The sequence below is a fragment of the Desarmillaria tabescens genome, assembly GCF_030435595.1.
Source record: "Desarmillaria tabescens strain CCBAS 213 chromosome Unknown EV420scaffold_1, whole genome shotgun sequence".
NCBI classification, from domain to species: domain Eukaryota; kingdom Fungi; phylum Basidiomycota; class Agaricomycetes; order Agaricales; family Physalacriaceae; genus Desarmillaria; species Desarmillaria tabescens.
This window is the reverse complement of record NW_026848300.1, coordinates 1,380,259-1,394,999: the sequence shown is the minus strand read 5'-3', so window position 1 is coordinate 1,394,999 and position 14,741 is coordinate 1,380,259. Positions and strand designations below refer to the sequence as shown.

General features: G+C 49.5%; 4 protein-coding genes across 4 annotated transcripts; all 4 read right to left on the bottom strand.

Moving 5' to 3' along the window:
* Nucleotides 1-213: 213 nt before the first annotated feature.
* EV420DRAFT_1633913 (carbohydrate esterase family 4 protein) lies at nt 214-1,555 on the bottom strand (the record flags this gene model as incomplete). The annotated part of the gene is made up of 12 exons (XM_060476249.1): nt 214-231; nt 284-404; nt 457-466; nt 524-630; nt 687-762; nt 827-874; nt 930-956; nt 1,010-1,129; nt 1,180-1,191; nt 1,241-1,296; nt 1,349-1,371; nt 1,424-1,555. 12 exons carry the CDS (start codon nt 1,553-1,555, stop codon nt 214-216), a joined length of 750 nt encoding a protein of 249 aa, XP_060339281.1.
* A 1,547-nt stretch (nt 1,556-3,102) lies between these two features.
* Nucleotides 3,103-4,207, bottom strand: EV420DRAFT_36716 (carbohydrate esterase family 4 protein). Its single transcript, XM_060481863.1, has 8 exons — nt 3,942-4,207; nt 3,872-3,894; nt 3,763-3,818; nt 3,698-3,709; nt 3,530-3,649; nt 3,447-3,473; nt 3,343-3,390; nt 3,103-3,293 (listed from the first exon to the last, which is right to left on the bottom strand). Exons 1-8 carry the CDS (start codon nt 4,065-4,067, stop codon nt 3,193-3,195), a joined length of 513 nt encoding a protein of 170 aa, XP_060339280.1. The 5' UTR covers nt 4,068-4,207; the 3' UTR covers nt 3,103-3,192.
* Nucleotides 4,208-4,749: 542 nt separating this feature from the next.
* EV420DRAFT_1494766 (fungal-specific transcription factor domain-containing protein) lies at nt 4,750-8,744 on the bottom strand. Its single transcript, XM_060470819.1, has 16 exons — nt 8,498-8,744; nt 8,297-8,431; nt 8,233-8,238; nt 8,100-8,182; nt 8,027-8,046; nt 7,925-7,979; nt 7,116-7,874; nt 6,902-7,059; nt 6,781-6,849; nt 6,571-6,730; nt 6,396-6,513; nt 6,115-6,344; nt 5,922-6,058; nt 5,841-5,864; nt 5,109-5,789; nt 4,750-5,045 (listed from the first exon to the last, which is right to left on the bottom strand). Exons 2-16 carry the CDS (start codon nt 8,394-8,396, stop codon nt 4,961-4,963), a joined length of 2,685 nt encoding a protein of 894 aa, XP_060339279.1. The 5' UTR covers nt 8,397-8,431; nt 8,498-8,744; the 3' UTR covers nt 4,750-4,960.
* Nucleotides 8,745-9,111: 367 nt separating this feature from the next.
* Nucleotides 9,112-12,839, bottom strand: EV420DRAFT_1494742 (uncharacterized protein). The gene is made up of 4 exons (XM_060470818.1): nt 12,678-12,839; nt 12,451-12,618; nt 10,592-12,393; nt 9,112-10,542 (listed from the first exon to the last, which is right to left on the bottom strand). Exons 1-4 carry the CDS (start codon nt 12,769-12,771, stop codon nt 9,451-9,453), a joined length of 3,156 nt encoding a protein of 1,051 aa, XP_060339278.1. The 5' UTR covers nt 12,772-12,839; the 3' UTR covers nt 9,112-9,450.
* Nucleotides 12,840-14,741: the final 1,902 nt, after the last annotated feature.

Sequence of the window (14,741 nt, the reverse complement as noted above, 5' to 3'; positions counted from 1 at the left end):
TGCCGGCATCATTGTTCACAGTCCACGAAAGCTGGTCAAAGGTCATCATTTACGAACAAGCCGGTGCTACATACAGCCGGAATAGAATAACCAACGGAAGCCACAAACAAAATGTGCAGGCTCGGAAAAAATTTTACAGTAAAGTAAGAAACGAATACGAAGAAAAGAAGTAATGTCCTTAATCAAAGCGTTAGTGTCGTTATATTGCGTATCTCAGCATGTCCACGAAGCCTGGAATTATATTATTAGCTGTTTTCAAGACGGCAATCGCTGCGAGGCTTACGTCGGGGGTTCCGGGGGAGCCTACGCTCTGGTACGGCTGCTCACCCAGGCATTCCGCAAGCGTTACGAGTCTATACCCAGCGGCCTGGAGTCGGTCAATGACGTAGGGTAGAACTTGATGGCTAATGTGGCGTGAACTCGATGTCAATATATCACGCTGCAAGTATTACTTACACAGTAGTTTCTGGAAGTAATAGTAAAATCAGCAGGGTTACATATACTAGGAGATAATATGATGTACCGATGGTCTCATGGTTCAGCGGTAACAAGGTACTCGGGTGCTGAGCGATTGTCTGATCGTATCGAGCCTTGCTCTCGGCGACGGAAGCACCTACAGAGTCACCCGAGCTGAAATCAATGGTTCTCAGCACCACCAAATGTTTGGACAGGATACATGGACTCACTCGAAGTCCCAGATGACCAGTTTCTGGCCTCGGATATAGGAAGCACTCCTGACTAGATCATTATAGTTGCCGTACGCTTTGAAAATCAAAAGACCGCATGTGACTAAAAAGTACTCCGAGATGAAGATGTATCAACACACGTGGACGCATGAACGCCGGGACGACGCCAAGTATCCTTTGTAATGCCTCTGCAAAAAGGGGATACTAAGCCAAAATAATTTCAAAGAATAATGAAAACCTCACGTTCTACGCGCCACATTTCATCGTGAACTACAAGAAAATGTGCGTGAGAAATACTTTAGTTATACAAAGAAAGCGCGTACTTTGGTCCCAAGACAACGTCGTCAGGTCACTGTGGCTCCAAGTGTGGGAAGCGACCTGGTGCCCGTTATCATACGCGTATTTGACCCGCTTTTGTTCGTCCGCGTCATAGATGCAAGCATCTGTAGATCACGTAGGTTGACTGCGGAAAATCCCTGAATCACCGACTCACAATTGTTCCCGTCTACATGCAATCATTAGTATAAGTACAAAAATGGTTGATCATTGCGTACTGAAGAAGAAGGTCCCTTTGGCGCCCTTGGCTACGAGTGCCTTGCTGACATCGTATCTAGAGTAGAATTAATTTCCTGTCCGCGTTATTCGTCACGGGAAGTCTTTACAGGTAGACCCAAGGGCCGTCATCCTGCCAAACGGTTAGCCACCACGAAGGAGTGGTACCGAGGACACAAACGCACAAAAGTCAATGCTACGGTGTTGGGCACCGTACAGCTGTAGACCACCTGAGCCTCTTGTCGTTTGGACTGAGGTCCAGGAGCGGCAGCCGCAAGCGCGACAGTGAATGCAGAAAAGAGTACAGAAGCTAACATGTTGGAAGGGGGGGTCCTGTTAGAGTAGGAAAGACCAGACCTAGCGTATTTTATATAGGCGTTTTTCAGGCAACATCTTGTGCCGCCCGGACATATGGCTTTGAGATCCTGCGTGAACGCCGCATTCTCTTCTCTCGGAAAATGGGGGAGTCTACTCTCAACTGAAAGGCACTAATTGAATTGAATCCATCCCGTGTCCTAAAGACTTGGATTGGTAGAACGGAAGATTGATTGAATACCTCAAATTACCTACCTGCTGCAGGTTTCGCAGCAAGATGAGAACCCAAGGGCATGAATGACCGTTCTGGCAGTCTGAGCCCCACCAGACGTCATCCAGCGCGAACTCTGTACCCTCAGAGAGCACATGACGTGCAGGTGCAGATCTTGAGGGAAGTTTTGGCCGCTACGTGCCTGTAAGAAAGACTTTTGGAGGGAAAAGTAATGAACCCAGAGTCAGCTGTGGCTTTTGGGCGCCCTAACACACCGCGTCTAGCACGTTCTCGGGGCCCAGTGATAGCCATCAGTCGGTTCTTGACAAGCGTCAATGCTCGTTGTTTGCCTAGTTTTGACACATCGCAAGTTGTTCATAGCAATACGTGGAAGCGACTGATAACCTTGCTTCATCTCCCGGATGGACTCAGCAGAAGCAAATTAGCAGAAGCAAATCGAGGAGCGGTTGCGAGCCTGCGCCTCCGAGCAAAGTCGCGACAGGAGCACGTGGGCTGCCAAGAGGAAGGTATGTCACGGATCAAAACAACTCCTGGTCTTCAAATCCCAGCGATGTAAAGCAAATGACGATCCTGGTCCGGACCTTGGCCCAGGTACTAACCTCCGGACTAAGCTGGAGCGAACCAAGGAGATCTTCGTGTAAGGATTCGGAATATCATGAGAGGTGTGCGCAACTGCAAGTAGCAAGACAGGGGTACATCACGGATCAACTGTTAACTTCACCGTCACGCGTCGACAGATTTACTTAATCCTGGTTTATTTCGGGGTTGGACAATAATATGACCACAGCAATGAACAAAAGTGTAACGAATAAGGTCATTGTAACTAAAATGCCGCGGCGAACGGTGCCGACAGCGTAAGAAAGAGTCCAGAAACAGAATAGTCAGAATTATGACATGGTCCGTGATTCAATGGAAATAACGAAGCTGTTTAACAGCCCCAGGATCCCTGGATGGGAGAAATATATTCAGCGGTTGTTTCAGGGGGGGGACATGTGTAGGGGTCGAATGAATGAGAACTTACATCATCCACTCCTGCATTGCCGACACTCTGGTACGGCGCTTCGCCCAGGCACTCAGCGAGTGTTACGAGGGAGTATCCGGCAGCTTGCAGTCTGTCGATGGCATATGGAAGCACATCATAACTGTTATTCGGGCATCGATGAGTACTCCCCATTTTTCATGTCGGGATGGGATCAACTTACGCGGTTGTTTCTATGGTTTGCGTGATGTTCTCATCAGATCCCAATCGTAGAAAAAGTTAGGCATGAGACTTACCATACGTCTCATGATTCAAAGCCAGAAGCGTGCTGGGGTGCTGACTGATAGTACTGTCATAAGTACTTTCACTTTCCTGGACAGAAGCGCCAACAGAATCCCCAGAACTAGGAGAGCTTGTGAGCCACAAAATTACGTGACTACAAGACATACGTACTCGAAATCCCAGAGGACAACCTTTTGCCCTCTTATGTAGGAGGCCTGCAAAACCAGATCGTTATAATTACCGTACGCTGCAGAAAATATCAGTGTCCTGTTTTGAAATTTGCAAGAGACACGAACGGGGCCTCATGAAAGCGGGAACAACGCCGACGATTCTCTGGAGAGCTTCTGCACACGCGAGGACGACATCAACTTCCTGAACACCGAAACGAAAATAGACTGACGTTCGACGCGCCACATCTCATCATGGACTTGATATCAACTTCAATTAGACGACAGGCGTGCAAGAATAAACCAGGCGACAAACTTTGATCCCAGGTCAGCGTAGTTAAGTCGGAGTGACTCCAAGTGTGTGAGGCAACTTGGTGGCCGGCGTTATACACGTATTTGACGCGGTCCATCTCAGCTTGGTCGTAAATGCATTCGTCTATCAGACTCGTCAGCTGTGAGCGCTGGGGATAAAAGAAATACCCGCAATTATTTCCGTCTACAAATAAGGCCATGAGCAACATGAAAGAGGTCAACGTGAGAGATACGCACTGTAAAAGAATGTGCCTTTGACGCCTTTCGAGGTGAGGGCGTCACTAACGACCTGTCTACAAAGGAGTGTTTGAGCATCATTGAGAGACCGCGAATAAAACGTTCATACGCGTAAATCCAAGGACCATCGTCCTGAAAAAAGTTAATAGGGCGAATGGAACACGTAGTATAATACCTACAAAGGTAAGTGCAACCGTGTTCGGTTGAGTGCAGCTGGAGACCACCTGTGCAAGCTGGCGCTTCGACTGAGGAGCAGCAGTCGCGAACGCTGTCAAGCTAAGGGTGATGAAGACAGAGGCCAACATGGTGAATACAGGAAGGACGGTGACAAAGGGAAGTGGGGCAAAAAAGCAAAGGAGTGAGGGTAAAAGAGCGACTTTATAAACCGTACAAGCGAGTATCGGATGGAACCAGATGACGGAAAGAGGTCAAGATGGGCGGGTGTGTTTTACCGGGTTTGACGATAATATTTTGATGACATCCCAGCTGACAATCAATGAAAATAGACCACTTCCTGGCTAGCCCCGCAAGGAACAAAAGATCTTCAGACAAAAATACCCGTTGATCTTGCGAGTTGTCCATCAAGATGCACGATCCATCAGGCTTGCATCAAGACTGCATGCTTGTGGTCGAAAGTCGCGTTGATTCCTCACTCATAGTGGACACAGCGCTCTATTTCAAAGGGGCTTGCCAAGATATTGTTGTACCATCAAGGGCTAGAGTGAAACACACAAAGTGGTTTAAATGCGGGATGCAGAAGCCGACAGGCACATTGAAAACGCAGGGTCACCAGATTCATAGAAGGGCAAAAGGGGGGCGAAGATCAATACTTTTCAGTCCAGGAAGGGCCAGAAATCCGAAGTCAACAGACCAGCCGGGAGTCGTACATGTACTGAACGCAGTAAACAGTGGCGTAATAGAAAGAACAGGAATACTTACGCAGTTCCGGAACTTGCCATAGGTGCCCCATTTTCGTCCCGAGGTTCCCGAAGCTTCCCGGTGACTGCTTACCTGAAACGCTCACAGGGGGGAGACCCGTTTCAAGTACCACGACGCATCCCACGATCAGGAGAACAACAGAGAGTAAATATTAATCACATATCACTATACAGAATCTAAGAATAGTAGTCGCTACAGTTATGTTCATTTTTATATTTACTTCCATTCCAACCGAGAAAATACGCCCTTCGTCCAACCACTATCTTGGACCTGGTACATTTGTGTTCCCGTGCGGATTGTGCATCTCACTAACATTAGTCAGATAAGTACCCCAATCATCCAATCTAAGAAATGGAAGAAAATGCATCAGAAACAGAAGAAACAAGAAATGAATAAACTGAACATACTCAAACCCGCTAGGCGCGTTGGACCACATCGTAATGGTATCATTATCCAACAACTCGTGCGGTCGACTATCCATAATCTGCGGCGGTGGCTGCCGTATATGCGAGCTATCTGCAATAGGCATCATTTCATTCATGTCACTGTTCCTTCCGTACTCGTAATGTGTGGATGTGTATCCGGGAGGCGGCACCTGCTCGTAAAAAGGCTGGCTCATGAACGAGAAATCGCTCTGCACACCACTACCATCTGATGATACTTGTCCATGCGATGATCCTGCATACCACCCATGGGAATCGGGTGCCTGCACTTGGTTCGAAAAACTGACTTGGCCATGGAGAGGAATTCGTCCAAGCTCGTCACTGTATATTGGCAGGGCAAAGAGTTGTTGCGACGAAGAAGACGCTGCTGGACCCAGTAGCGGCGAAGATAGTGCGGTGGAGGACTCTGAAGAATGGGATTTCGAGGATTTTCGAGGCGTAGACTCCTTATTCGAAATCCGTCGACTTCCGACAATAGCACGAGTCGCTGGGACATCTGTAATGCCGCTTGAGGGGCTTCCATCGGCTGGGGTCACAGACTGAGAACGGGGGCTATCAGAGTCACGTTCCCGTTTGTTCGTTGGAGTGGGGCTTGCTTTGGGTAAGGGTAAATCCCCGACAGAAGCCAGCTCGTATAGGATATCCCTTTAGAAGACAGATGAGCGCTGCGGATACTCGTGAAACTGCTTAGCTCACCATAAGCGGCCTGCGAAATGCCATCTGTTGCCGCGGCAGCTTCAGCATTACTGAAAGATCGAATGGAGGAACGATACGTACGACGATTCCATACTCCGAAGGACTTTCATGCACTTGTGTACGTCACCCATCTCCCGGTTAGGGTCAATAGAAAGGCCGGATCGTTTCCCGCCCCATATGTTGAAGAGGAGAACAATGCCGGCCGTGAAGACTGGAATCTAAACAAAAAACAAATATCAGGTGAGCCAGAAGCAGAGACCAGAGTTCTGCTCACGCCGACGCCAGGGATCTTGCCACCTTTACGACTTTGAATGTCAACAACGTGTGAGCACGAACGTGCAGCATTTGTGCAAATAGCAAGAGAAGGGAATAACAGAGGTGACGGATTGCGAGGGGTAGGAATAAAGGGTCTATGTATGAGTATTTGCAAGTGATAGTAGGCGATATACAGGTAAGCGGATTGGTTAAAGAACACAGGATTGTCACGATTGGGATCCCATCGCACTATCAACGAAGGTAAGAAGAGGAATCCTAACAAGTAAATGCAGCTCGCACAATGGTCTGGTATCGAGTCAACCCATTTGTTGAGTGCAGAATCTAGCTCTGCAACAATGTGTTGCTCCCACTGTTGGCCAACAAAGCCGAGTAGAATTTTAGATTTATTGATCGAATACTGCACCAAGCGATTAGCTTGATAGACCGTGAACAGGCTCCATGGAGTTTAACTCACGATAGTGCGGAGGCAAAACGAGAGTAGCTGGTTGAGTTTCAAGAACGAATTAAAGAACGCGACAGATGATGGTTTTCCGGGAGGCTGTTTGAAGGCTTGCTCGGGATCTGGGTGTTCCCAGTACTCATCATCGCACTCGGCAGGAAAATCAATGTCGATACTAGATAAAACAATTAGACTCGATCAAAAAATGATACCCCACAAACGCACTCTTCATCTTGTATTGCACATGGACGGCCGAGAGCTGAGCTGCTAATTCGGTCCATACATACGAGACCCCTTTACACCGACGTCAGGAACGGTCAGAATCATGTCAAACAAGTGCTTTTACCAGAAGGCTCGTTTCCACAATTCGTCCTCCACGGAGTTAGGACTAAAGTTCCGTCTTCGTCGGTGTGCTCCAACGTCTTGCGCTAGCCGGATACCGATACCTACCATTGTCCAGGACGCCTGAGGTGCTGATGAGCCTTGCAGGAACTCCGTAAAGAGCTACGAGACAATGTGAGCACTTTACGGCATTGTATTACTCGTGTGTAGATACTCACACAGTAGAACTGAAGATCATACAGGGAGGGCGGAGATAGGAGCGACTTGCGCACAAGCTGCACTTGGTCAAACCATTTCCATCCACTGGAATGCCTTGATTCTTCTCCATCGAGCAGGACGCGCATGTCGTTCGAATATCGCGAAGCCACTGCGCATACAAGTAGTAAGACGGCACCAAACATCTCATCCTTCCTGTGCAGATTCTCCCTGATTGAGCGTTCGAAGGTAGGCCGATGAAGCAGAGGCAGGAATATGTTGACATTTGCGAAATATAATTCCACCAAAGACGAAAGCAAGTCATCTTCTGGGAACGAATACGATGGAAACCTCCCGTCGAGAATATTGCCGGCGCTTTCCCAAGGACGAGTTGTCCAGAATTCTGATCTCCTTGAGCCAAGAGGGTCCCTCTGTATATGACCAGTATAGCCATGTTTTAAATCCATCGCCGTCTTGATCAACTGAGCACCGCTAGACTTGCCAAAAAATCGGTAACCTCCAGAATCCGCTTCAAGTTTTTGCTGCAAATTGTCCGCCAGCGTAAGATGGTCAAAATCGTCCTCGAGCAACTTGTCCTCGATTTCGTTGTACGCTCGGATAGCAGAAGTGGCAATATCACGAGGATGGCAGGCACCTCCTTTGGGCCGCATAAGCTCTGGAATGTTACCAGAGTCGAGCGAAGTCGGTAACTTTTCGATGGACCAGGTTTCGCGGTCAAACCCACCTCCAAGTTCTTTTGTGAAATCCGCCTCAGGCATGAGCTAGATAACAGTAAATAAAATGATGTGGACGCGATTCTCACGACACGCACTCTATGCAGCAGCTTGTCCATCTTCTCCAGCCGGTTCTCCAGGCTCTCGACATAACTGCCAAACTATGAGTCCACTGAAATGACGAGCAAGTGATGACGGACCCTTTGGGAGGACCTCGTTTCTGCAGCCGTCGTCAGCCAACATGAAGAGCAGTGGCATTGCATGTGAACCTGCCTTGGCTGCCTCTACATAGGTGCAATCGAAATTGTACGCGATACAGTTGGAGCATCGGTTGTCGGGCATTTGCACGCCATCACCTAGGATAAAGTTAGCTGACAGTCGATCCCCGTTGAATGTATTCCCTTACATCGAACTGTAAAGAAGACACAGTCAGCAGGAAGCCGGCGGCCCTATAAAGGCTGATAACGCACTCTTCTTCCGTCTGCAGATGTCACAGGCCCGCTGGACGCGCCGTTTCTTGGAACTGGGATTCTGGTCATGGTCGTTATATTCGTCTTCGTTGGACGACATGGTGGTATGGATAGAAACCGAATTGAAGAGAAGATCTAGAATAGAAACGATTTTCAGCTGCCTGACTCGGTGCCGTGGAACCACATCATCGAGCGGCTTACTAGGACAGCTAGGGGTGCTAATAGTAATACAAGATTCGGACTCGGACTGACAATCAGCAGCTCTGACCACAGCCCCCGCACTCCGCCGGTGCTGCGGGCCACTAAGTATTCCACGTCTTTCATTTCTTCATTTTCGGCAATAGAAGGCTGTAGAATCGTCAAGAAAAAGATGGAATGTTGCTTCGAGAGATCATACGGCAGTTGTTCCGACGACGGACATACCCCGTAGCCGTGTCTTGGCGACAAGGTGCGGCTTTCTCGCAGCTCAACCACAGCAAATCCACTCATTCATTATTTTGACATTCAAGTATCAGCTAGCACGATGCATAATAGTATCATGACTGAACAGCCCACGGTACTCATCCCGGTCAGTGCGGAAAACATCATATGCATTACGAACTCGACAATCTCTGTGAAACAGAACCTTAGAAGCTCTTGCCAAGGAGCCAATGATAGTTAAAGACAAGCAGTTTCAATGGTTTCCATCACTCGCGCGACATACGGAAACTACAAACCTACGTTGAAATCGCATCACCAAGAAATTGACTTAAGAGGGAACCAATGGCTAGCAATAGACTTACTATACCCAAGTTGTCGATGCATCTCCAAGCACATGAGTAAGCGAAGTTAACTGTTATGTTCCATTACTATGTACTACGCCGATTGAGTAATTGTACAGTACATCAAATGTTACCGAAAGCATTTCAACACTATTATACAGACACAATGAAAAAGGTACAAAGCAGTAGGACGAGAAAAGTAGAATACTAGTCGCCAATATAGCCGACGAATGCTAGGATTATCATTAATGAGGAAGGTGTCCACCCTGAGAGAAGAGAAAACAAATGACAGGGAAAATAGGGATATAAAGTATAAACCCAGGACCACACTTTCAGCAAAGATACAATCAACAACGAACAATGCGACATATCCATCATCACGGGCTAAAGATATTAATCCCATTGCGTAGGATGATATTCTGCAGCCCAACTCTTGTTCCGTGTCAGATGCACCCGTTGAAGTTCCCTCCGCACCGCTTCCCGCTCAGCATCAGCGCCACCAGACCGCCGTCCGTCGGTCCGCTTCGTCAGATGGACGACGGGATTAATCGTTGCGATAGGTTCACGATCAGGCAGTGACGGACTACTCTTTCTCCGGGGACCCAGTACACTTTGCTTATGGATATATCGCGACCACAAAAGGTTCTGCCGAACGCTCTCAGACATCTCCGTCCTGAGCATGTTCTGTCTCGTCGTCCGTGGCGTCGAAGGTATAGCAGCGACGGGTAAATTGTATGGGAATCCCAGCGGTGCGTATTCAGCGTATTCAGCAACAGTGGGAAGGTCTTTCGCGGGTGTTGGTATAGGCGGTGGCGAAGGCACAGGTTGGATAGATGGCTCGCTCCTGTTCCCTTTGACTCCTGGAAGTGCAGATCCTCCTCGACTACTTCCAAAAATGGCTCTCAGGCGCTCTTCGGCAACACTGTTCGAAACGATCAGTGGATTGCCGTCCTCCCCATCGGAATCATCCTCCATCTCCTCGTCCTCCGGCCGTCCTTTGCGCCGGTATCCACTATTCCCCGATGGAGAAGTTCGATCTGTGCCCACAGGGTTTGTCTTGACCTCTCCTTTCTCCCGCACGCTTCCGACAGTGATCTGTGCAGATACGGGTAACGCCACTGCACTATGGCTCGGCTGTAGTCCTGCATCTTTTCCTATGTGTCTGTTCCCAGAGCCAAGTTCGGCACTAGATTCCACACGGCGGTATTGACTGTGAGGTAAACGTGCAGGATCCGGATTCATAAGTTGACTAAGGAGGCCAGAATTGGTCCGATTAAGATTGGTATAGCTGCCCTTGGGGACCTTGACGAACATATCGCGCTGCCGTGCCGCTTCTAATACTGCATCTTGCAGCTTAGCAGCGTCCGGAGGCGGCGGTTGTTGTCGACGAGGGTTTCGGGGCTTCGTAGTGGTATTGGAAGGTGGATGTCGGGTATTTTGGGGGGGTTGTACATTACGACGAGGCGATATACGCTCGGGTTCACTCTGAGCGACGTTGAAAATAGATCAAAGTATCACAAATGAGATCGCTCACAATAACGGCCTCAACTTCAGCGCTATCGTCATCACAAGACGTCCATCCATCCTCGCCAGAGTCGGTTTCTTCGTCAGATTCGTCGACGATGACGATGGGACGCCCTCCTCCAATCTGCTGCTGCTGAGAGTTTGCCTTCTCCTTACCCTTCGCACTTGGTGGCTTGGGAGGACTTTGTTTCTTAACAGGCGCTTGAGGTAAAGTTTCGCGTGAAGCCTTGCGTGACGGACGTTGTACTCCGGTGTCTTCCTTGAGGCTCGTCGATGGACTGTTCCTCAGAGGCGTAAAGGCGCCCTTCAATCGTTGCATCTGCATACGAGCAGTCGCTTTCTCCTTGACCATGGCCTGGAGATCAGTCCCCGACTTTGTAAGCTGTCGTCGACCGTGATCTTTCCTTTTGCCCTTTGAGGTACTTGGTTTCGGAGGACTGAGAGCACGACTGAGTCCAAAGTATGTCCGTGTAAGTTCCGGCTGTGAACCGCTAGCTGGAAGGAAAGGGTCGGACGACGCATCCTCATTGAAGTCGAAGATCTCGGTGTCGACGGCAGGCTGTCGAGGTAAGGTTTCCATGGAAGCTCGGCGACGAAGCTCACGTTCTCGCTCAGCTTGCCTAACACGCTCCCTCTCTTTGGCTAGTTCGCGAGCCTTCATTCTCTCCAGCTCTCGCGCTGCTTCTTTCTCTCGTTGCAGCTCTTTCGCCTCTTCTTCCTGTCGTCTCCGCTCGGCCTCTCGTTCCCTTTCTCTCGCTTGCAGTTTCGTCCGCTCCTCCTGCTCCAACCTCAGTTTTCTCTGACCTTCCAACTCGGCTTTCTCGCGAGCCAAACGTTCCCTCTCTTCTCTGTCCACGCGCTCCTTCTCCTTACTCTGACTCAGGGAACTAACTCGTCCATTCGGCCAGTGACCGATGCCGTGATGATGACGGGCCCCGTGTACGAAAAACTTTGAGTTCTTCTTGGGTTGGATTCGACGCCTGACGCCTGACGATGATCTTGATTGGACATCACCTGGTTCGGGCTCGTCGCTGAAATCGGTATGACTGCTGCTGCTCTCACTGCTGGAGCGGCCATCACTTGATAAGGACCGTGGACGATGGGCAGATTCTGTCGGCAGCTCTGACGTCGCGGATGCTGATGGCGAGCTGGATGAGCCTGACCCAGATGCCGGCGGAGAATCTGAAGTGCCAGATGCAGAAGACGGAGAACCGGTGCCAACATAGAACATGCGCTCAGACGGTTTGAGGGACGCGGCAGAAGCGGTGGGTGCAGGTGGGTACAGAGACATGGATTGAGTCTGGCGAGATGTAGAGGAGGCTGGAGGTAGACGAGAGGAGACAGGAGGTCTTGACGAAGAAGAGAGAGCAGGGGGCGCCTGGGGAGGACTATTAGGTAATGGCAAATTTGATATGGTAGACGGCAATACTGGAGTTGCTGGTGGCGTAGGATGAGGTGTAGGGTTGGGAGTCGGGTTAACCACGACAACACGTGGGAACGATGTAGCACTGGGAGAGGGGGTCTGAAGAGAAGAAATTGCCGGACGGCGGGAAGCGGGTGAAGTTGGCGCGACCGATCCTTCGGCTTGAAGGGCATCGCACACCGGGATGATGGATATTATCACCGTGTCCGCCGACGGCGTAGGTAATGACGACCGTACAGTATTGGCTTCGAGCCCTTCCTTGTTGCTACTGGGCTTGCATTGGTTTCCGTTAATTTCGCAGCTGGTAATGGGCTGGCTCATCCCAATGTCTTCAATCAGCTTGCCGATGCGCATTCGGTCATTGGGCGTCTTGACGACTCTCTCACCCGCTAAGAGATGAAGGTCCAGTTAGCAAAACTACTAGCATACATGGAGTTAGAACTCACCCTGCGGGTGGGAATTAAACGGTGAACATCTGGTGGCATCTGTGGTTGGCGATGCGGGCGTGAGTGGGCGGTAAGTCTGCATCTCAGCCATTTCCCGGTGCCATAGTCGCCAAGATATGTTTTCAAGACGCCTGCCGTCATGCAGAGAGCTTTTGCACTTTGTAAACACTGGGGCGTTGAGACAAGTCAGCCCATCAACGAGCCCTGACGATAACACGAAAACTCACGGAACCAAAGACTTGTTAGGGCTTCATCGCCGTCGAGATCTCTGAGCACGTCGGTAGTGACGGCGAGAACTGGGTTAGGGAGCGCGAGAAGCATAGGGTAGGGGACGGCTCGCTCTGCCCTGGAGATGGTGGTCGACAGCGAGCAACTTGGGTTTGAGGCCGCCAAAAAAGAGATTCACGGGCCGGAGATCTCCCAGCAATGCCAGCATTGGTTCCGATCACGTGCCATATATTTCCGAAGTGTCCGTTGCACCCGTGACTGGGCTTGGACTGATCGGTATCTTCCGCAGGCGCGCCGCACGGGTCCCTCCGTTTCGACAGACGGTCATTGGAGGGTCACAAGGCAATTACAGCAACAGGTGCACTATAATTCGGGATAACGCCTGCAAGGCCCACATCAGGGGCAAAGCCTGCTACGTTGACCCCCCTTGAAACCTCGTTTTTTATATAATTATGATAGTTTATAATAAACCAAACTTATGTATAATTGATTGATCCTGTGAGGTTTGCTGGCTATAATTCCTGCAGGAGAGATTGAATCAAGGCCCAAGGGTTATTCAAATCTTGGCTTGCGGAAAAAAAACGAGGTCATAATCAATAATAGTTAGCATTCAAAAAATAGTAGTATGAATGAGAGAGTACTACCCCTTGAAATGATTCACTCAGCGGTGGTGGCTTCTGCTGCTGAGAGAAAAAGACTCGCTCGGTGGCGGCATTCTGCCGCCACCAGCTCGCATTTTCTCTCAGAGTCAGAATCCTTGGCAAGATCGGCCGAACAACGCCGCAGAAAGCGTGATAGTAACAGAGGGTCACATGTAAACAGTGACAAGCGGTGACTGTGCCACCCCGAAACTCTGACTTAAACGGAAATTTTGAAGCGTTGGGCCGTGAATTTCTTCTACAAATAGAAATTTTTATGACATCGGACTTCGGGTTAAACTCAAAACTCGGCTACCACCATCCCTCTATAAGACCTACTACTAACGTAGCAGGAATATTCAAGACAAATTCTCAACAAGGCTCGACAGACCCGAATATTCTTCCTGAATTATCTTGGAACTGTCCTGGATGTATTGTTCCAGATTCAAGTCTACAATTATTCTTCTATGGTTGCATGTCTCTGAATGGATCGTTTCTGTGAGACGCCCGTCTTGTTCCATATATGATTACCTTTGATGTTGTTCTCTGTGGCGTCCCATGATTCCCCCATTACACCGTCTTACGCACCTGTTACAGGCTGTTACATGTCGTAGAACCGCTCGCTGATCGGATCTCTTCTCAGCACCGAGGCAATGCGGGGAAGCGCTCACTTGTGCCCTACATGCTGTAGCCCGGGGAAACGATGCGGGGTAAATAAGCCTATTCGACATTTTTTCTGGAGAAATACTATAAAGGCAACCAATGGTCCCAAGCTAAGGATAGGATATCCATCGTTGGCCCACTTTTTTTTCTTCACGACTCATTGCCGCCACCCACCCGTGAGAGCTGGTCATTTGACCGACAACATGAATGATTAATATCGCACCGGCCAGTCAGCCGACCATGTTATATGCACGTCGCACTAAGAGGGCCAACAACGGGTCATACGATTATGCCTGCTGTTCTTATAAAAGCCTACTTATTGCTACCATTACTGAATAGGACAAGGACCGCCCGGGTGTTTAAATTGAGCCTTGAGGTCAATGCCGCAGATCAATGAAAACCGAGCTTTTACCCCTTCCTTGCTAGGGCTCTGCCGCCATCCGCGGTTCCTCGGTGACGGTACCCAATAGATACCGGATGGTGCGATATTTCATACATAATAACTCACCTTCTTCCGTTAGCTTCATTGTTCGTGATAATCTCAAGACCATATGAAACCGACATGAATCGACAGACAGGTCGACATTCCGAGTGGACAATTACCTAGGATTCCGATCCCAAGCTGGACCTGTATCACCGTATATCAGCGCTCTCGCCGTAACCTCAGGCAATCACCAAGCAAATCACACCACACGTTACTTCGTTCTGTCAAGCCGGCATGATTTTACGGCTGATAGGTACCCGGCAGCAACCGTATAGGCG